This window comes from Rhinoraja longicauda, chromosome 8 (genome assembly GCF_053455715.1).
Source record: "Rhinoraja longicauda isolate Sanriku21f chromosome 8, sRhiLon1.1, whole genome shotgun sequence".
NCBI lineage: Eukaryota > Metazoa > Chordata > Chondrichthyes > Rajiformes > Arhynchobatidae > Rhinoraja > Rhinoraja longicauda.
In genome coordinates this window covers 752,794-773,970 of record NC_135960.1, presented here as the reverse complement: position 1 = coordinate 773,970, position 21,177 = coordinate 752,794, and the positions used below count along the sequence as shown (strand labels likewise).

Below are 21,177 nucleotides of genomic sequence, written 5' to 3'. Positions count from 1 at the left end.
GTAATGGATTCAGCAGTTAAATACATAGCTCGGTCAAAGTGACCTGAGTTTTGCTTTAGTGCGTGCACTTTTGCTCTTTGTAAATTTTGGTAGTGCAAAGGGCCAAATTGTACAGCTGGAAAGGCTGCTACCATTTTGCCAATAACTCTAGCTACCTGCCGTATGGTTGGCTGACGTTTATGCATTAGTTCGTGGCATGATAGTGCCAATTGTGATGCTTTCCCCTTTGGCAGAGTTACAACCATGCGAACAGTATCAATCGTAAATCCAAGATAGTCCATGGTAGTGGACGGTGTAAAATTGGATTTATCTGGATGTATGACAAACCCCAAAGTTTCAAACAAACGTTTGGTGGCTGCTACTGCCAAAATAGCTGTCTCCAAGGTTTTCCCTACTATTAAAATGTCGTCTAAGTACGCCATGACTATATGCTTTTGTTTTCTTAATAACGCCAAGGCGGGTTTTAAGATTTTAGTGAACAACCTTGGAGCGGAGGTTAGTCCATTTGGTAAGACTTTAAATTGCCATAGCTGTTTCATCCAGATAAATTTTAAATATTTACGGTGCTCCTTGTGTATGGGTACTGAGTAGTAGGCATCTTTTAAATCAATGCCTGCTAGAAAGTAACCTGTAGAAATCAAAAGTCTGGCGGTTTCAAAAGTTTCCATCTTAAAATGTGTATACTTAACTGAGTCGTTTAACGTAGTTAAGTCAATGATGATGCGACATCCACCATCTTTTTTAGTTTTGGTGAAAATATTAGACACAAATTCCAAAGGTTCATGATTTGTTCTTTCAATGACACCTTTTGCTAGTAGCCTCACAAGTTCAGCTTGACCCTCTTGTTTGTCTTTGACTGAGAGGGTGAATACCCTTTGGGGTATGTGCTGAACTGGCGGAACGTTTTCATGAACAAAGTCAATCTTATAGCCATGAATGCAGGTTAGTATGTATTTGTCATTAGTAATGGTTTCCCATGCATCCAAAAACAAGTGCAATCTCCCCCCTGATAATATAGAGCCCCTACTGCTCATATGCCGAGAGGTACCAGACCCACCTACCTCCATGGTTATTGGTATTAATTTTTCTTCCGCCTCTTCGCTAGACGATGAGGTGTCTGCTGGGCTGTAGAGGGCTGCTGTTGACGTTGATGTTGTTGTTGTTGGGGGTGGCGCTTTTTCCATGGGGTCCGCTCTGGGCCCTGGCCTAAAAAAGGCTTACGGGGAATAATTGCGGACCCCGAGCTTTCACCAGTCCCATATGGTGGTCTATGACTGGTGGACGCCGTGAGGTACTGCCGCCTGGGTTTGTTAGGTCTGCTCGGTCCCAAACCTACCCTCACGAGACCAAAGGTCTTGGATTCTTCCTCTAGGTCTTTCACCTTTTTTGGAAGATCCTTTCCAAAGAGCAGAATTGGAGGTTCTGAACCCAGTGTTTTGCAGAGTCCCGCAAACTTAGGGTTGAGGGCAGGCTTGATGTTTTCCTTCCGTAAGATATTTATCTGGTATTGGGTGGTACACAGCAGAGCTAATGTGTCTTGCTGGTTTGTGGAAATGTCCACCCCATCAATGGACCGAGCATATGATGTTATCCCTGCAGTGAGGAGTTTAAGGATCTTCTGGAGCTTCAACTCCAGGGTCCTGATATTCGGCCCCAAATGTCCCCAAATTTGGCTGTTTACAGCTGGTACATTTAATGATGTACAATTTTCTGGGGCTGTGTATAGCTCAAGAGCCTCATTGACCACCCGTTCTTGTAGGGGTTTTGAGGACAGGTGGTCAATGCTGGCTGCAAGTTTCGGCTCTAAAGGCCGACCCCCTCGTGGAATGACCACGTAGCGGTTGACCACACCCAGCAGCTCTTCCTGATCCTGTACACTCTGCGTACTCCGGACATCTTCAGCCAACAACCCCTCTTCTTGACCAGCCCAGACCTGGTCGCCAATGCTGCCTTCAAAAGAAGGTGAGACAATGGCCAGTGCCCCTAAAGGGTACTGCGGGAGTGCCTGGGCGCTCTGAGCCCTCCCTTGGCGAGTCTGCTGCTGCTCTCTTAGCAGATCTCGCTGGAGCATTTGCTCCATAAGCCGTTCCATTCGGCTTAGGCGGCTGCCAGTGCCGCTCTGTAGCGGTGTAGCATCTTCATCCGAAACGTCGGACACTACCGCCCGGTTCTGGCTGCAGGTACCTCCAGCTCGCTGCTCAGGCTGCACTAGCGGTGCTGGGCTCGGCTCGGTAGTTGCTGCCGCCTCTTGCCCCCCCTCCAAAGAACGTTCCTCAACGGAAAACGAACGGGGGCGAACTGCAATTTTCCTTCCTCTGGTCTTGCTCATCTTGGGGTCGCCAATGCTGTCCTAAAGCAGACCACAGAGAAATATTCACGGCCACAGTAGAACTTACCTGTCGGCCCGACTTTTTAAATTGTAGCGGGAGCACCTTGGACTCCCGTTCGTCGCGGGTGCACTGCATGAACGCTAATGTCGCGCATGCGTGCTGGACGGGGTCTTCACGTAGTCACTCACGTGACTCCGAAATAAAATCTTGCTATTGAGGGCGTGTAGCGTAGGTTTACTAGGTTAATTCCCGGAATGGCGGGACTGTCGTATATTGAAAGACTGGAGCTTGTATACAGTGGAATTTAGAAAGATGAGAGGGGATCTTATCAAAACGTATAAGATTATTAAGGGGTTGGACACGTTAGAGGCAGGAACCATGTTCCCAATGTTGGTGGAGTCCAGAACCAGGGGCCACAGTTTAAGAATAAGGGGTAGGCCATTTAGAACTGAGATGAGGAAGAACTTTTTCAGTCAGAGAGTTGTGAATCTGTGGAATTCTCTGTCTCAGAAGGCAGTGGAGGCCAATTCTCTGAATGCATTTAAGAGAGAGCTAGATAGAGCTCTTAAGGATAGCGGAGTCAGGGGGTATGGGGAGAAGGCAGGAACGGGGTACTGATTGAGAATGATCAGCCATGATCACATTGAATGGCGGTGCTGGCTCGAAGGGCCGAATGGCCTCCTCCTGCACCTATTGTCTGTTCTCTATTGTCTATGTTCACCGGTGTCGGGGGGACCTGTGGAAATCCACCACCATCTCCCTGGTTCTCCCAGCGTTGATCCAGAGGGGGTTCCGCTGGCCCCAGTCCACAAAGTCCTGGGTCAGTTGTCTGTACGCCCTGTCCTCATCGTCTGTGATGAGGCCGACGATGGCAGAGTTGCCAGAGAACGTTTGCAGATAGCAGTTGGCTGAGCCGTGCGTGGAGTCCGCAGTGTACAGGGTGAACAGGAAAGGAGCCACAACTGTTCCCTGCGGAGCCCCAGTGCTGCAGACCACCAGGTCAGAAACGCCATTCCTTGTCCCCACATACTGTGGGCGGTTGGTCAGGTAATCCAGAATCCAGGTGTCCAACCAAAGACAACAACAAAGCTCAATGTCCATAATGGCGGCACTCGGGCACGGTCTGATCCACCGATCTACCGATCCACCTCCAGCCCATCATGGCCACTGGACCCATAATCAACCTCAACTCGAATTCGATGTCGTCTTCATCTACACTTCACGCTGCCTCGGGAAAGCAGCCGACATGATCAATGACGTGACCCGCGGAGTTACTCCAGCACTCTGTGAAACGTCACCTATCCATGTTCTCCACAGATGCTGCCTGACCCGCTGAGTTACTCCAGCACTCTGTGTCTTTTTGCGTATTCACCAGTATCTGCAGTTCTTGGTTGCTACAAAAGAGTGGTTTGTTTTTACTACTTGTGCCTGGAAATGTGAGACTGACGTCAGTAAGCGGGCTTTGCTTCAACATGTATTCTGTTTGGTTGCTGTGAAATAAAAGACCTTTGGTTTCAACCCGACCTCGATTCTCCTGCTTGTTCAGTTGGTCTTCAACGAAACCTACCGAGTAGTGAGTGGGCTGAATAGAGTGGATGTGGAGAGGATGTTTCCACTTGTGGGAGAGTCTGGGACCAGAGGGCACAGCCTCAGAATTAAAGGACGTTCCTTTAGGAAGGAGGGGAAGGGAATGGGGGACCCTGTGTGGGGGGGGGGGGGCGCCTTGAAGAACAATTTAGGACCCACTTTGTTCTCCCACCGTCCCCCCATGTTGGGTCCTAAATTGTTCTTCAAGGCGGAACCATTGAACCATTGAACCATTGAACCATTGACCATTGAACCATTGACCCATTGAACCATTGACCATTGACCCATTGAACCATTGAACCATTGAATCATTGAACCATTGACCCATTGAACCATTGAACCATTGACCATTGACCCATTGAACCATTGAACCATTGAACCATTGAACCATTGAACCATTGAACCATTGAACCATTGACCCATTGAACCATTGAACCATTGAACCATTGACCATTGACCCATTGAACCATTGAACCATTGAACCATTGAACCATTGACCATTGAAACATTGAACCATTGAACCATTGACCATTGACCCATTGAACCATTGACCATTGACCATTAACCATTGAACCATTGACCCATTGAACCATTGAACCATTGACCATTGACCCATTGAACCATTGAACCATTGACCATTGAATCATTGAACCATTGAACCATTGACCCATTGAACCATTGAACCATTGAACCATTGACCCATTGAACCATTGACCATTGAACCATTGAACCATTGACAATTGACCCATTGAACCATTGAACTATTGAACCATTGAACCATTGACCATTGACCCATTGAACCATTGAACTATAGAACCATTGAACCATTGACCCATTGAACCATTGGACCATTGACCATTGACCCATTGAACCATTGAACTATTGAACCATTGAACCATTGACCATTGACCCATTGAACCATTGAACTATAGAACCATTGACCCATTGGACCATTGACCATTGACCCATTGAATCATTGAACTATTGAACCATTGAACCATTGACCATTGACCATTGACCATTGACCATTGCCCTATTGACCATTGACCCATTGAACCATTGACCATTGCCCTATTGACCATTGACCCATTGAACCATTGACCATTGCTCTATTGACCATTGAACCATTAACCATTGACCATTGAACCATTGACCATTGAATCCTCTTCCCAGGGGATAATCTGTGTTTGTTCGTTTGTTTGTTTGTGCGTTTGTTCCAGTGAGGGAGCCGTGCACACGGCATCCAGCCAACAGCCACTTGTCTGTTTATTTTTGTTTTCACTTTTAATTTCAGGTTTTCGTGTACCTTGTTGTGCATTGTGACTGTCGGCAGACCAATCACCCTCCGGGGATGGATAAAGTTTAACGTAATCTTAATCAAAATCGTAATCGAGATGAGGAGGAATTTCTTTAGCCAGAGGGTGGTGAATCTGTGGGATTCATTGCCACAGACGGCTGTGGACGGCACTGGTTCAATGGTTCAATAGTTCAATGGTCAATGGTCAATGTTTCAATACAATGGTATCTAACCTATCCATGTTCTCCACAGATGCTGCCTGACCCGCTGAGTTACTCCAGCACTCTGTGAAACGTCACCTATCCATGTTCTCCACAGATGCTGCCTGACCCACTGAGTTACTCCAGCACTCTGTGAAACGTCACCCATCCTTTTACACCACAGATGCTGCCTGACCCGCTGAGTTACTCCAGCACTCTGTGAAACGTCACCTATCCATGTTCTCCACAGATGCTGCCTGACCCGCTGAGTTACTCCAGCACTCTGTGAAACGTCACCCATCCTTTTACGCCACAGATGCTGCCTGACCCGCTGCGTTACTCCAGCATGATCATAAAGTGATACAGCGTGGAAACAGGCCCATCTCCTGCACCTATTTTCTATGTTTCTATGTTTAGAGTGAGGACAGAGATTGCACAGAGAATTCACTAGATTCAGACCCTCTCAGCCAGCCCCCAATACATAGAAACATAGGTGCAGGAGGTGGCCATTCGGCCCTTCAAGCCAGCAACGCCATTCAATATGATCATGGCTGATAATCCACAATCAGTACCCCGTTCCTGCCTTCTCCCCATACCCCTTGATTCCGTTAGCCCTAAGAACTAAATCTAACTCTCTCTTGAAAACATCCAGTGAATTGGCCTCCACTGCCTTCTGTGGCAGAGAATTCCACAGATTCACAACTCTCTGGGTGAAAAAGTTTTTCTTCATCTCAGTCCTAAATGACGACCCCTTATTCTTAAACTGTAGCCCCTGGTTCTGGACTCCCCCAACATCGGGAACATTTTTCCTGCATCTAGCCTTTCCAATCCTTTAAGAATTATCTACATTTCTATAAGATCCCCTCTCATCCTTCTAAACTCCAGTGAATACAAACCCAGTCGACCCATTCTTTCATCAGACGTCAGTCCCACCATCCCGGGAATTAACCTGGCGATCCTACAGTAGCAAGAATGTCCTTCCTCAAATTTGGAGACCAAAATTGCACACAATACTCCAGGTGCGGTCTCACCAGGGCCCTGTACAACTGCAGTAGGACCTCCTTGATCCTAAACTCAAATCCTCTCACAATGAAGGCCAATGTGCCATTGGCTTTCTTCACTGCCTGCTGTACCTGCATGCTTACTTTCAGTGAGTGATGTACAAGCACACCCAGGTCTCCTTGCACCTCGCCTTTTCCTAATCTGACACCATTCAGATAATAATCTGCCTTCCTGTTCTTGCCACTAAAGTGGATAACCTCACACTTATCCACATTAAACTGCATCTGCCATGCATCTACCCACTCACACAACCTGTCCAAGTCACCCTGCATCCTCATAGCACCATTTCCCGACTAATGTGGATTCCCTTCACTTCCTCCCTCCCACTAGATCCTCGGTCCCCTAGTATTTCTGCGAGATTGTTTGTGTCTTCCTTAGTGAAGACAGAACCAAAGTACTTGTTTAACTGTTCTGCCATTTCCTTATTTCCCATTATAAATTCAGCCGTCTCTGACTGTAAGGGACCTACATTTGTCCTCACTAATCTTTTCCTTTTTACATATCTAAAGAAGCTTTTACAGTCAGCTTTTATATTCCCCCCAAGCTTTCTTTCACGCTCTTATTTCCCACCTCTTAATTAACCCCTTTGTCCTCCTCTGTTGAGTTCTAAGTGTCTCCCAGTCCTCTGGTTTGACACTTCCTCTGGCCAATTTATTTTCCTTGTCCTTGGCTTTAACACCATCCTTGACTTCCCTGGTCAGCCACGGTCCAAGGTTCCAAGGTCAGTTTATTGTCACATGGACCAGTTAAGGTTGAGCTGCCTTCCCCATTATATTTTTTCGCCAGACAGGGATGAACAACTTCTGGAGTTCATCCATGCGGTCTTTAAATCTTCGCCATTGCATCTCCACCGTCATCCCTTTAAGTATGATTAGCCAATCTGTCCGAGCCAATTCCCGTCTCACACCTTCAAAGTCTCCTTTATTCAAATTCAGGGCCATCGTAGAAACATAGAAACATAGAAAATAGGTGCAGGAGGAGGCCATTTGGCCCTTCGAGCCAGCACCACCATTCATTGTGATCATGGCTGATCATTCACAATCAGTAACCCGTGCGTGCCTTCTCCCCATACCCCTTGATTCCGCTAGCCCCTAGAGCTCTATCTAACTCTCAAATCCATCCAGTAATTTGGCCTCCACTGCCCTCTGTGGCAGAGAATTCCACAAATTCACAACTCTCTGGGTGAAAAAGGTTTCTTCTCACCTCAGTTTTAAATGGCCTCCCCTTTATTCTTAGACTGTGGCCCCTGGTTCTGGAGTCGTCTCTGAATTAACCGTGTCACGCTCCATCCTAATGCAGGATTCCACCATATTAATGGACAATAGACAATAGGTGCAGGAGTAGGCCATTCGGCCCTTTCAGCCAGCACCACCATTCAATGTGATCATGGCTGATCATTCAGAATCGGTACCCTGTTCCTGCCTTCTCCCCATACCCCCTGACGCCGCTATCCTTAAGAGCTCTATCTAGCTCTCTCTTGAATGCATTCACAGAATTGGCCTCCACTGCCTTCTGAGGCAGAGAATTCCACAGATTCACAACTCTCTGACTGGAAAGGTTTTTCCTCGTCTCCGTTCTAAATGGCCGACCCCTTATTCTTAAACTGTGGTCCCTGGTTCTGTACTCCCCCAACATTGGGAACATGTTTCCTGCCTCTAACGTGTCCAACCCCTTAATAATATTATACGTTTCGATAAGATCTCCTCTCATCCTTCTAAATTCCAGTGTATACAAGCCTAGTCGCTCCAGTCTTTCAACATAGGACAGTCCCGCCATTCCGGGAATTAACCTAGTAAACCTATGCTGCACGCCCTCAATAGCAAGAATATCCTTCCTCAAATTTGGAGACCAAAACTGCACAGTACTCCAGGTGCGGTCTCACTAGGGCCCTGTACAACTGCACAGAGTACTCCAGGTGCGTTCTCACTAGGGCCCTGTACAACTGCAGAAGGACCTCCTTGCTCTTATACTCAACTATTATGGTCATGGTTGCCCAAGCCGCTCTGCACAACAAGATCACTAACTGATCCTTCCTCATTACACAATTGATAAAGGCAGCGAGATTTGCACAAGCCCTTCTGCTTTCTTTCACTTAAGACTCACTCTCCGCCTGTCCCCTCTCTCCACAACAAGGCGGTGAACAGGTCCCGTTGAGCGCTGTTGGTTCTGTCCTCCTGATGCGTGGAGTCTTGTAGAGTCGACCGTGTCCTTTCAACCGGCAGGTAAAGTCTTTTATTCACTGGTGTTTACGTTAAACTCTCTCGCATCGGGACGCATCGCAGCATGGTTTGGGAACAGCTCCATCCAAGACCCACGAGAAACCGCAGAGAGTTGTGGACGCAGCCCAGACCATCACACCAACCAACCTCCCTTCCACCGCCTCCATCTACACCTCACGCTGCCTCGGCAAGGCCAGCAGCCCAGACCATCGCACAAACCAAACTCCCTCCCACCGCCTCCATCTACACCTCACGCTGCCTCGGCAAGGCCAGCAGCCCAGACCATCGCACAAACCAATCTCCCTTCCATAGATGGGCTCCAGAACCAGGGGCCACAGTCTAAAAAATTCCAGAACCAGGGGCCACACAGTCTAAGAATAAAAGGTAGGCCATTTAAAACTGAGGTGAGAAAAAACTTTTTCACCCAGAGAGTTGTGAATTTGTGGAATTCTCTGCCACAAAGGCAGTGGTGGCCAATACACTGGATGGATTTAAAAGAGAGTTAGATAGAGCTCTAGCAGCTATTGGAATCAAGGGATATGGGGAGAAGGCAGGCACGGGTTACTGATTGTAGATGATCAGCCGTGATCACAATGATTGGCGGTGCTGGCTCGAAGGGCCAAATGGCTTCCTCCTGCACCTATTTTCTATGTTTCTAAAAAGATGGAGTAACTCAGCGGGTCAGACAGCATCTCTGGAGAAAAGGAATAGGTGGCGTTTCGGTTTGAAGACCCTTCTTCAGACTGAAAAAGAGTCTCGACCCGAAACGTCACCTGTGCGTTTTCACCAGAGGTGCTGTCTGAGCCGCTGAGTTACTCCAGATTTTCGTGCATATCTACGATCTAAACTAAATTAAACAGATCTGAAGAAGGGCCTACCAGGGAGAGGCAATTCTGGATTTAGTATTATGTAATGAACCTGACCTGATAAGGGGACTTGAGGTAAAAGAGCCATTAGGAGGCAGTGACCACAATGTGATAAGTTTTAATCTACAAATTGAGAGGGAGAAGGGAAAATCGGAGGTGTCAGTATTACAGTATGGCAAAGGGGATTACGGAGGCATGAGGCAGGAGCTGGTCAAAATTGACTGGAAGGAGGCCCTAGCAGGGAAGACTGTGGAACAGCAATGGCAGGTATTCCTGGGAATAATGCAGAAGTTGCAGGATCAATTTATCCCAAAGAGGAGGAAAGATTCTAAGGGGAGTAAGAGGCACCCGTGGCTGACAAGGGAAGTCAAGGACAGCATAAAAATAAAAGGGAAGAAGTATAACATAGCAAAGAAGAGTGGGAAGCCAGAGGATTGGGACTCTTTTAAAGAGCAACAGAAGATAACTAAAAAGGCAATACGGGGAGAAAAGATGAGGTACGAGGGTAAACTAGCCAATAATATAAAGGAGGATAGTAAAAGCTTTTTTAGGTATGTGAAGAGGAAAAAAATAGTCAAGGCAAATGTGGGTCCCTTGAAGACAGTAGCAGGGGAATTTATTATGGGGAACAAGGAAATGGCAGACGAGTTGAACCGGTACATTGGATCTGTCTTCACTAAGGAGGATACAAACAATCTCCCAGATGTTCTAGTGGCCAGAGATCCTAGGGTAACGGAGGAACTGGAGGAAATCCACATTAGGCAGGAAAAAGTTTTGGGTAGACTGATGGGACTCAAGGCTGATAAATCCCCAGGGCCTGATGGTCTGCATCCCAGGGTGCTTAAGGAGGTGGCTCTAGAAATTGTGGACGCATTAGTGATTATTTTCCAATGTTCTATAGATTCCGGGTCAGTTCCTGTGGATTGGAGGGTAGCTAATGTTATCCCACTTTTTAAGAAAGGAGGGAGAGAGAAAACGGGAAATTATAGACCAGTTAGTCTGACATCAGTGGTGGGGAAGATGCTGGAGTCAATTATAAAAGATGAAATTGCTGAGCATTTGGATCGCAGTAACAGGATCGTTCCGAGTCAGCATGGATTTACGAAGGGGAAATCGTGCTTGACTAATCTACTGGAATTATTTGAGGATGTAACTAGGAAAATTGACAGGGGAGAGCCGGTGGATGTGGTGTACCTCGACTTTCAGAAAGCCTTCGACACGGTCCCACATAGGACATTGGTGTGCAAAATTAGAGCACATGGTATTGGAGGTAGGGTACTGACATGGATAGAAAGTTGGTTGACAGACAGAAAGCAAAGAGTGAGGATAAATGGGTCCCTTTCAGAATGGCAGGCAGTGACTATTGGGGTACCGCAAGGCTCGGTGCTGGGACCGCAGCTATTTACAATATACATCAATGACTTGCATGAAGGGATTAAAAGAACCATTAGCAAATTTGCCGATGATACAAAGCTGGGTGGTATTGTGAACTGTGAGGAAGATGCTATGAGGTTGCAGGGTGACTTGGACAGGTTGTGTGAGTGGACGGATGCATGGCAGATAAGTGTGAGGTTATCCACTTTGGTGGTAAGAATATGAAGGCAGATTATTATCTGAATGGTGTCAAGTTAGGAAAAGGGGACGTACAACGTGATCTGGGTGTCTTAGTGCATCAGTCACTGAAAGGAAGCATGTAGGTACAGCAGGCAGTGAAGAAAGCCAATGGAATGTTGGCCTTCATAACAAGAGGAGTTGAGTATAGGAGCAAAGAGGTCCTTCTGCAGTTGTACAGGGCCCTTGTGAGACCGCACCTGGAGTACTGTGTGCAGTTTTGGTCTCCAAATTTGAGGAAGGATATTCTTGCTATTGAGGGCGCGCAGCGTAGGTTTACTAGGTTAATTCCCGGAATGGCGGGACTGTCATATGTTGAAAGACTGGAGCGACTAGGTTTGTATACACTGGAATTTAGAAGGACGAGAGGGGATCTTATCGAAACGTATAAAATTATTAAGAGGTTGGACACGTTAGAGGCAGGAAACATGTTCCCAATGTTGGGGAGTCCAGAACCAGGGGCCACAGTTTAAGAATAAGGGGTAGGCCATTTAGAACAGAGATGAGGAAAAACTTTTTTAGTCAGAGAGTTGTGAATCTGTGAAATTCTCTGCCTCAGAGGGCAGTGGAGGCCAATTCTCTGAATACATCCAAGAGAGAGCTAGATAGAGCTCTTAAGGATAGCGGAGTCAGGGGGTATGGGGAGAAGGCAGGAACGGGGTACTGATTGAGAATGATCAGCCATGATCACATTGAATGGCGGTGCTGGCTCGAAGGACCGAATGGCCTTCTCCTGCACCTATTTTCTATTGTCTATTCTATTGTCTAAGGGTCCCGAACCAAAATATCGTCTATCCAATCCAACCACACTCGTAACACAAGGAACTGCAGGTGCTAGTTTCCAAACAAAGGACAGGTTAGAGTGGAAGTGGAGAAGATGTTTCCACTAGTGGGAGAGTCTAGGACCAGAGGGCACAGTCTCAGAATTAAAGGACGTTCCTTTAGGAAGGAGATGAGGAGGAATTCCTTCAGTCAGAGGGTGGTGAATCTGTGGGATTCTTTGCCACAGACGGCTGTGGAGGCCACAAGTCAGTAGATAATTTTAAGGCAGAGATAGATAGATTCTTGATTTGTGCGGGTGTCAGGGGTTATGGGGAGAAGGCAGGAGAATTGGGTGCCCAGAATTTAGGGATCTTATAGAAACAGATAAAATCCTTAAAGGATTGGACAGGCTAGATGCCGGAAAAATGTTCCCGATGTTGGGGGAGTCCAGAACCAGGGTCCACAGTTTAAGAATAAGGGGGAGGCCATTTAGGACTGAGATGAGGATAAACTTCTTCAGCCAGAGTTGTGAATTTGTGGAATTCTCTGCTACAGAGGGCAGTGGAGGCCAATTCATTGAATGTTTGCAAGAGAGAGTTAGATTTAGCTGTGTAGGTAAGTTTAGGTCTGAAGAAGGGTCTCGACCCGAAACGTCACCCATTCCTTCTCTCCAGGGATGCTACCTGACCCGCTGAGTTACTCCAGCATTTTGTGTCTACGTTAGATTTAGCACTTTGGGCTAAAGGAATCAAGGGATATGGGGAAAAGTAGGAATGACTTTAGACGATGAGCCATAATCATATTGAACTACAATTTCTATGTTTCAAAGTTATGAACTCCTGAATGTGCTGGAGTAACTCAGCGGGCCAGGCAGCATCTGTGGAGAACATGGATAGGTGACATTTCACAGAGTGCTGGAGTAACTCAGCGGGTCAGGCAGCATCTGTGGAGAACATGGACAGGTGACTTGTACAGCAGGCAGTGAAGAAAGCTAATGGCTTGCTGGCCTTCATAACGACAGGATTTGTGTACAGGATCAAAGACGTCCTTCTGCAGTGGTAAAAGGGCCCTGGCGAGACCAAATCTGAGATATTGTGTGCAGTTTTGGTCTCCTAATTTGAGGAAGGACATCCTTGCTATTGAGGCAGTGCCGCGTAGGTTCACCAGGTTAGTCCCCGGGATGGCGGGACTAAGGAAGACATAAATAATCTGCCGGAAATAGCAGGGGACCGGGGGTCGAATGAGATGGAGGAACTGAGAAATCCAGGTTAGTCGGGAAGTGGTGTTAGTTAAATTGAATGGATTAAAGGCCGATAAATCCCCAGGGCCAGATAGGCTGCATCCCAGAGTGCTTAAGGAAGTAGCCCCAGAAATAGTGGATGCATTAGTGATAATTTTTCTAAACTCTTTGGATTCTGGAGTAGTTCCTGAGGATTGGAGGGTAGCTAATGTAACCCCACTTTTCAAAAAGGGAGGGAGAGAGAAAACGGGGAATTACAGACCAGTTAGTCTAACATCGGTAGTGGGGAAAATGCTAGAGCCAGTTATTAAAGATGGGATAGCAGCACATTTGGAAAGTGGTGAAATCATTGGACAAAGTCAGCATGGATTTATGAAAGGTAAATCATGTCTGACGAATTTTATAAAATCTTTCGAGGATGTAACTAGTAGAGTGGATAAGGGAGAACCAATGGATGTATTATATCTGGACTTCCAGAAGGCTTTCGACAAGGTCCCACATAAGAGATTAGTATGCAAACTTAAAGCACACGGTATTGTGGGTTCAGTATTGATGAGGATAGAGAACTGGTTGGCAGACAGGAAGCAAAGAGTAGGAATAAACGGGTCCTTTTCAGAATGGCAGGCAGTGACAAGTGGGGTACCGCAAGGCTCAGTGCTGGGACCCCAGCTCTTTACAATATATATTAATGATTTGGATGAGGGAATTGAATGCAACATCTCCAAGTTTGCAGATGACACGAAGCTGGGGGGCAGTGTTAGCTGTGAGGAGGATGCTAGGAGGCTGCAAGGTGACTTGGATAGGTTAGGTCAGTGGGCAAAGGCATGGCAGATGCAGTATAATGTGGATAAATGTGAGGTTATCCACTTTGGTGGCAAGAACAGGAAAGCAGACTATTACCTGAATGGTGGCCGATTAGGAGAAGGGGAGATGCAACGTGACCTGGGTGTCGTGGTGCACCAGCAATTGAAACTAGGCATGCAGGTGCAGCAGGCAGTGAAGAAAGCGAACGGTATGTTGGCATTCATAGCGAGGGGATTTGAGTATAGGAGCAGGGAGGTTCTGCTGCAGTTGTACAGGGCATTGGTGAGACCACACCTGGAGTATTGCATACAGTTTTGGTCTCCTAATCTGAGGAAAGACATTCTTGCCATAGGGGGAGTGCAGAGAAGGTTCACCAGATTGATTCCTGGGATGGCAGGACTTTCATATGAAGAAAGACGGGATAGACTCGGCTTGTACTCGCTGGAATTTAGAAGATTGAGGGGGGATCTTATAGAAACTTACAAAATTCTTAAGGGGTTGGACAGGCTAGATGCAGGAAGATTGTTCCCGATGTCGGGGAAGTCCAGAACAAGGGGTCACAGTTTAAGGATAAGGGGGATGTCTTTTAGGACCGAGATGAAAGTTTTTTTTCACACAGAGAGTGGTGAATCTGTGGAATTCTCTGCCACAGAAGGTAGTTGAGGCCAGTTCAACCTCCCTCCCTCCCACCGCCTCCATCTACACCTCACGCTGCCTCGGCAAGGCCAGCAGCATAATCAAGGACCAGTCTCACCCCGGTCACTCCCTCTTCTCCCCTCTCCCATCGGGCAAGAGGTACAGAAGTGTGAAAACGCACACCTCCAGATTCAGGGGCAGTTTCTTCCCGGCTGTTATCAGGCAACTGGACCGTCCTCTCACCAACTAGAGAGCGGTCCTGACCTCCCATCTACCTCGTTGGAGACCCTCAGACTATCTTTAATTGGACTTTACAGGACTAAGCATTATTCTCTCAATTGTAATCATGTGCAGTCTTTCCGCTGACTGGATATCACGCAGCATAAAAGCTTTTCACTGTACCTCAGTACACGTTACAATAAACTAAGCTAACAAACTAACATCTGAAGAAGGATCCCAACCCAAAACGTTGTCTGTCCGTCCCAACCACTGATGCAGATACAAGGAATTAAGGTGCTTGTATAAAAAGTAGACACAAAGTTCTGGAGTAACTCAACAGTTCGGGCAGCATCTGTGGAGAACATGGATAGGTGACGTTTCACAGAGTGCTGGAGTAACGTTCTGGGTTGGGAGCCTCCTTTCCTCTCCAGATGCTGCCTGACTCACGGAGTTCCTCCAGCACTTAGTGTTTTATCAGAATACCAGCATCTGCAGTTTCTTGTGACTTGACGTTGCAGCTTTAAGAACAGTTTAATGACTTGTTCGTGGTTACTGTTGATGTGTAAGTAATTGTATCATTGGTTTCTACAAGTTCCAAATTTGTCACCTGTCAAGTTAACAGTCAATCTTGTTCTTAATAATACTAGGTAAGCATAATAGTGCATTGTGCAGCCAAAGACAAGGTCCATAAAGATCACAGTTGCTGAGGTCAGTGTTGTGCAGTGTTCACCAGCCTTATTGCAGGGTAGAAGATGCAGATGGTGATTCAAACCGAAGGTAGACACAAACATCTGGATTAACTCAGCGGGTCAGGCAGCATCTCTGCAGAGAAGGAATGGGTGACGTTTCGGGTCGAGACCCTTCAGACGGATGTCAGGGGAAGGGGCGGGACAAAGATAGAAGTTAGTCGGAGACAGGAAGACTTCTATCCTCCCTCTTCCCAGTTCTCCCACTAGTCTTCCTGTCTCCGACTACATTCTATCTTTGTCCCACTTCCTCCCCTGACATCAGTCTGAAGAAGAGTCTTGACCCGAAACGTTACCCATTCCTTCTCACCACAGATGCTGCCTGACCCGCTGAGTTACTCCGGCACTCTGTGAAATGTCACCTATCCATGTTCTCCACAGATGCTGCCTGACCCGCTGAGTTACTCCACCACTCTGTGTCCGCCCTTTGTGTGGATCTGTATCTCTAAACTAATCTCAACATCCCATTTGCGAATCTTTTTTGTTGTTGCAGGGAATGTCTACCCAGATGCCCAGCACAGCCGTGTTAAACGGAGATGACTACTTTCCCTTCCCGTCTATTTCGGGGCCTTCTCCGTGTCAGCTGAGGGAGTTTGTGGCCATGAAGCGCTTCACGGCGGCAGTCTGCGGCCTGGTGTGTCTGCTGGCCGTGATCGGCAACCTGTTGGTGATGGTCGTCATCCTTCACAACCGCCGCACCATCTCATCCACGGACGTGTTCCTGCTCCACCTGGCCACGGCCGACCTTCTCTTCGCCCTCTCCCTGCCCTTCTGGGCGGTGGACGCGGTGTGGGGCTGGGTGTTTGGTGACGCCATGTGTAAGGTGGTCAATATGTTGCAGGAGGTGAACTTCTACAGTGGCATCCTACTGCTGGCCTGCATCAGCGTGGACCGTTACCTGGCCATCGTCTGCCCCGCCCGCTCGCACGGTCACGGGAGGCCGTGGATGGTCAAGCTGGCGTGCGCGGCCGTCTGGCTCTCGGCCCTGCTCCTGTCCCTGCCCGTCCTGTACAAGGGGGAGTTCTACGACATCGAGACCGACCGGTCCGTCTGCAACGAGGAGCACGACGGCGATTTTGACAAACCGTGGAAAGTGAGCACCAAATTTAGCCGCCTGGTGATCGGCTTCCTGTTGCCGCTGGCCACCATGGGCTTCTGCTACACCATGACCGTGTGGAGGCTGTGCCAGACCAAGGGCTTCCAGAAGCAGAAAGCCATGAAGGTGATCGTGGCGGTGGTGCTGGCATTCCTGGCCTGCTGGCTGCCCTACCACCTGACCATGACAGTGGACATGCTCCTGAGACTGGGGCGCATCAGGTTCACCTGCCCCATGCGGGATCACCTGGATAGGGCCCTCCTCGCCACCCAGTGCCTGGCCTTCCTTCACAGCTGCGTCAACCCAGTCCTCTACGCCTTCATCGGCGTGAAGTTCAGGAAGAACCTGGCCAACCTCTTCACCTCTAAGGGACTGGAGGACGACACCAACTTGAAGTCGTCCCGCGGACAGAGTGACGTCCGTACTGCGACCACCAGGATATAAGCTGGAAAACAACTGCAGATGCTGCTGTCAATCGAAGGTAGTCGAGAAATGGTGGAGTAACCCAGCATCTGTCAGGCAGCATCTGTGGAGAGAAGGAATTGGGTGACGTTTCGGGTCCAGACCCTTCTTCTGAAATTTGCAGGCTTACAGCAGCAAAGTGGATTGCAAAAATAAATAAGCATTCATTAGTGAGGTTATCCACTTTGGTGGTAAGAATATGAAGGCAGATTATTATCTGAATGGTGTCAAGTTAGGAAAAGGGGACGTACAACGAGATCTGGGTGTCCAAGTGCATCTGTCACTGAAAGGAAGCATGCAGGTACAGCAGGCAGTGAAGAAAGCCAATGGAATGTTGGCCTTCATAACAAGAGGAGTTGAGTATAGGAGCAAAGAGGTCCTTCTGCAGTTGTACAGGGCCCTAGTGAGACCGCACCTGGAGTACTGTGTGCAGTTTTGGTCTCCAAATTTGAGGAAGGATAATCTTGCTATTGACGGCGTGTAGCGTAGGTTTACTAGGTTAATTCCCGGAATGGCGGGACTGTCGTATGTTGAAAGACTGGAGCTTGTATACAGTGGAATTTAGAAAGATGAGAGGGGATCTTATCAAAACGTATAAGATTATTAAGGGGTTGGACACGTTAGAGGCAGGAAACATGTTCCCAATGTTGGTGGAGTCCAGAACCAGGGGCCACAGTTTAAGAATAAGGGGTAGACCATTTAGAACTGAGATGAGGAAGAACTTTTTCAGTCAGAGAGTTGTGAATCTGTGGAATTCTCTGTCTCAGAAGGCAGTGGAGGCCAATTCTCTGAATGCATTTAAGAGAGAGCTAGATAGAGCTCTTAAGGATAGCGGAGTCAGGGGGTATGGGGAGAAGGCAGGAACGGGGTACTGATTGAGAATGATCAGCCATGATCACATTGAATGGCGGTGCTGGCTCGAAGGGCCGAATGGCCTCCTCCTGCACCTATTGTCTGTTGTCTATTGTCTATGTTCACCGGTGTCGGGGGGACCTGTGGGAATCCACCACCATCTCCCTGGTTCTCCCAGCGTTGATCCAGAGGGGGTTCCGCTGGCCCCAGTCCACAAAGTCCTGGGTCAGTTGTCTGTACGCCCTGTCCTCGTCGTCTGTGATGAGGCCGACGATGGCAGAGTTGCCAGAGAACGTTTGCAGATAGCAGTTGGCTGAGCCGTGCGTGGAGTCCGCAGTGTACAGGGTGAACAGGAAAGGAGCCACAACTGTTCCCTGCGGAGCCCCAGTGCTGCAGACCACCAGGTCAGAAACGCCATTCCTTGTCCCCACATACTGTGGGCGGTTGGTCAGGTAATCCAGAATACAGGTGACACACCTGGTGTCCAACCAAAGACAACAACAAAGCTCAATGTCCATAATGGCGGCACTCAGGCACGGTCTGATCCACCGATCCACCTCCAGCCCATCATGGCCACTGGACCCATAATCAACCTCAACTCGAATTCGATGTCGTCTTCATCTACACTTCACGCTGCCTCGGGAAAGCAGCCGACATGATCAATGACGTGACCCGCGGAGTTACTCCAGCACTCTGTGAAACGTCACCTATCCATGTTCTCCACAGATGCTGCCTGACCCGCTGAGTTACTCCAGCACTCTGTGTCTTTTTGCGTATTCACCAGTATCTGCAGTTCTTGGTTGCTACAAAAGAGTGGTTTGTTTTTACTACTTGTGCCTGGAAATGTGAGACTGACGTTAGTAAGCGGGCTTTGCTTCAACATGTATTCTGTTTGGTTGCTGTGAAATAAAAGACCTTTGGTTTCAACCCGACCTCGATTCTCCTGCTTGTTCAGTTGGTCTTCAACGAAACCTACCGAGTAGTGAGTGGGCTGGATAGAGTGGATGTGGAGAGGATGTTTCCACTTGTGGGAGAGTCTGGGACCAGAGGGCACAGCCTCAGAATTAAAGGACGTTCCTTTAGGAAGGAGGGGAAGGGAATGGGGGACCCTGTGTGGGGGGGGGGGGGCGCCTCGAAGAACAATTTAGGACCCACTTTGTTCTCCCACCGTCCCCCCACGTTGGGTCCTAAATTGTTCTTCAAGGCGGAACCATTGAACCATTGAACCATTGAACCATTGACCATTGAACCATTGACCCATTGAACCATTGACCATTGACCCATTGAACCATTGAACCATTGAACCATTGAATCATTGACCCATTGAACCATTGAACCATTGACCATTGACCCATTGAACCATTGAACCATTGAACCATTGAACCATTGAACCATTGAACCATTGACCATTGACCCATTGAACCATTGAACCATTGAACCATTGACCATTGACCCATTGAACCATTGAACCATTGAACCATTGAACCATTGACCATTGAAACATTGAACCATTGAACCATTGACCATTGACCCATTGAACCATTGAACCATTGAACCATTGACCATTGACCATTAACCATTGAACCATTGACCCATTGAACCATTGACCCATTGAACCATTGACCATTGAACCATTGGACCATTGACCATTGACCCATTGAACCATTGAACTATTGAACCATTGAACCATTGACCATTGACCCATTGAACCATTGAACTATAGAACCATTGAACCATTGACCCATTGGACCATTGACCATTGACCCATTGAACCATTGAACTATTGAACCATTGAACCATTGACCATTGACCATTGACCATTGACCATTGCCCTATTGACCATTGACCCATTGAACCATTGACCATTGCCCTATTGACCATTGACCCATTGAACCATTGACCATTGCTCTATTGACCATTGAACCATTAACCATTGACCATTGAACCATTGACCATTGAATCCTCTTCCCAGGGGATAATCTGTGTTTGTTCGTTTGTTTGTTTGTGCGTTTGTTCCAGTGAGGGAGCCGTGCACACGGCATCCAGCCAACAGCCACTTGTCTGTTTATTTTTGTTTTCACTTTTAATTTCAGGTTTTCGTGTACCTTGTTGTGCATTGTGACTGTCGGCAGACCAATCACCCTCCGGGGATGGATAAAGTTTAACGTAATCTTAATCGAAATCGTAATCGAGATGAGGAGGAATTTCTTTAGCCAGAGGGTGGTGAATCTGTGGGATTCATTGCCACAGACGGCTGTGGACGGCACTGGTTCAATGGTTCAATAGTTCAATGGTCAATGGTCAATGGTCAATGGTTCAATACAATGGTATCTAACCTATCCATGTTCTCCACAGATGCTGCCTGACCCGCTGAGTTACTCCAGCACTCTGTGAAACGTCACCTATCCATGTTCTCCACAGATGCTGCCTGACCCGCTGAGTTACTCCAGCACTCTGTGAAACGTCACCCATCCTTTTACACCACAGATGCTGCCTGACCCGCTGAGTTACTCCAGCACTCTGTGAAACGTCACCTATCCATGTTCTCCACAGATGCTGCCTGACCCGCTGAGTTACTCCAGCACTCTGTGAAACGTCACCCATCCTTTTACACCACAGATGCTGCCTGACCCGCTGCGTTACTCCAGCATGATCATAAAGTGATACAGCGTGGAAACAGGCCCATCTCCTGCACCTATTTTCTATGTTTCTATGTTTAGAGTGAGGACAGAGATTGCACAGAGAATTCACTAGATTCAGACCCTCTCAGCCAGCCCCCAATACATAGAAACATAGGTGCAGGAGGTGGCCATTCGGCCCTTCAAGCCAGCACCGCCATTCAATATGATCATGGCTGATAATCCACAATCAGTACCCCGTTCCTGCCTTCTCCCCATACCCCTTGATTCCGTTAGCCCTAAGAACTAAATCTAACTCTCTCTTGAAAACATCCAGTGAATTGGCCTCCACTGCCTTCTGTGGCAGAGAATTCCACAGATTCACAACTCTCTGGGTGAAAAAGTTTTTCTTCATCTCAGTCCTAAATGACGACCCCTTATTCTTAAACTGTAGCCCCTGGTTCTGGACTCCCCCAACATCGGGAACATTTTTCCTGCATCTAGCCTTTCCAATCCTTTAAGAATTATCTGCATTTCTATAAGATTCCCTCTCATCCTTCTAAACTCCAG

At 47.7% G+C, this 21,177-nt stretch overlaps 2 protein-coding genes across 2 annotated transcripts in view; one reads left to right on the top strand and one right to left on the bottom strand.

The window, feature by feature from the left end:
* Positions 1-21,177, bottom strand: part of LOC144595701 (C-X-C chemokine receptor type 2-like) — a 350,033-nt gene that overhangs the window by 139,466 nt on the left and 189,390 nt on the right. The window lies entirely within an intron of this gene.
* Positions 8,599-17,119, top strand: LOC144596127 (C-X-C chemokine receptor type 2-like). The gene is made up of 2 exons (XM_078404304.1): positions 8,599-8,698; positions 16,073-17,119. The coding sequence occupies exon 2, from the start codon at positions 16,076-16,078 to the stop codon at positions 17,117-17,119; it is 1,044 nt and encodes a 347-aa protein (XP_078260430.1). The 5' UTR covers positions 8,599-8,698; positions 16,073-16,075.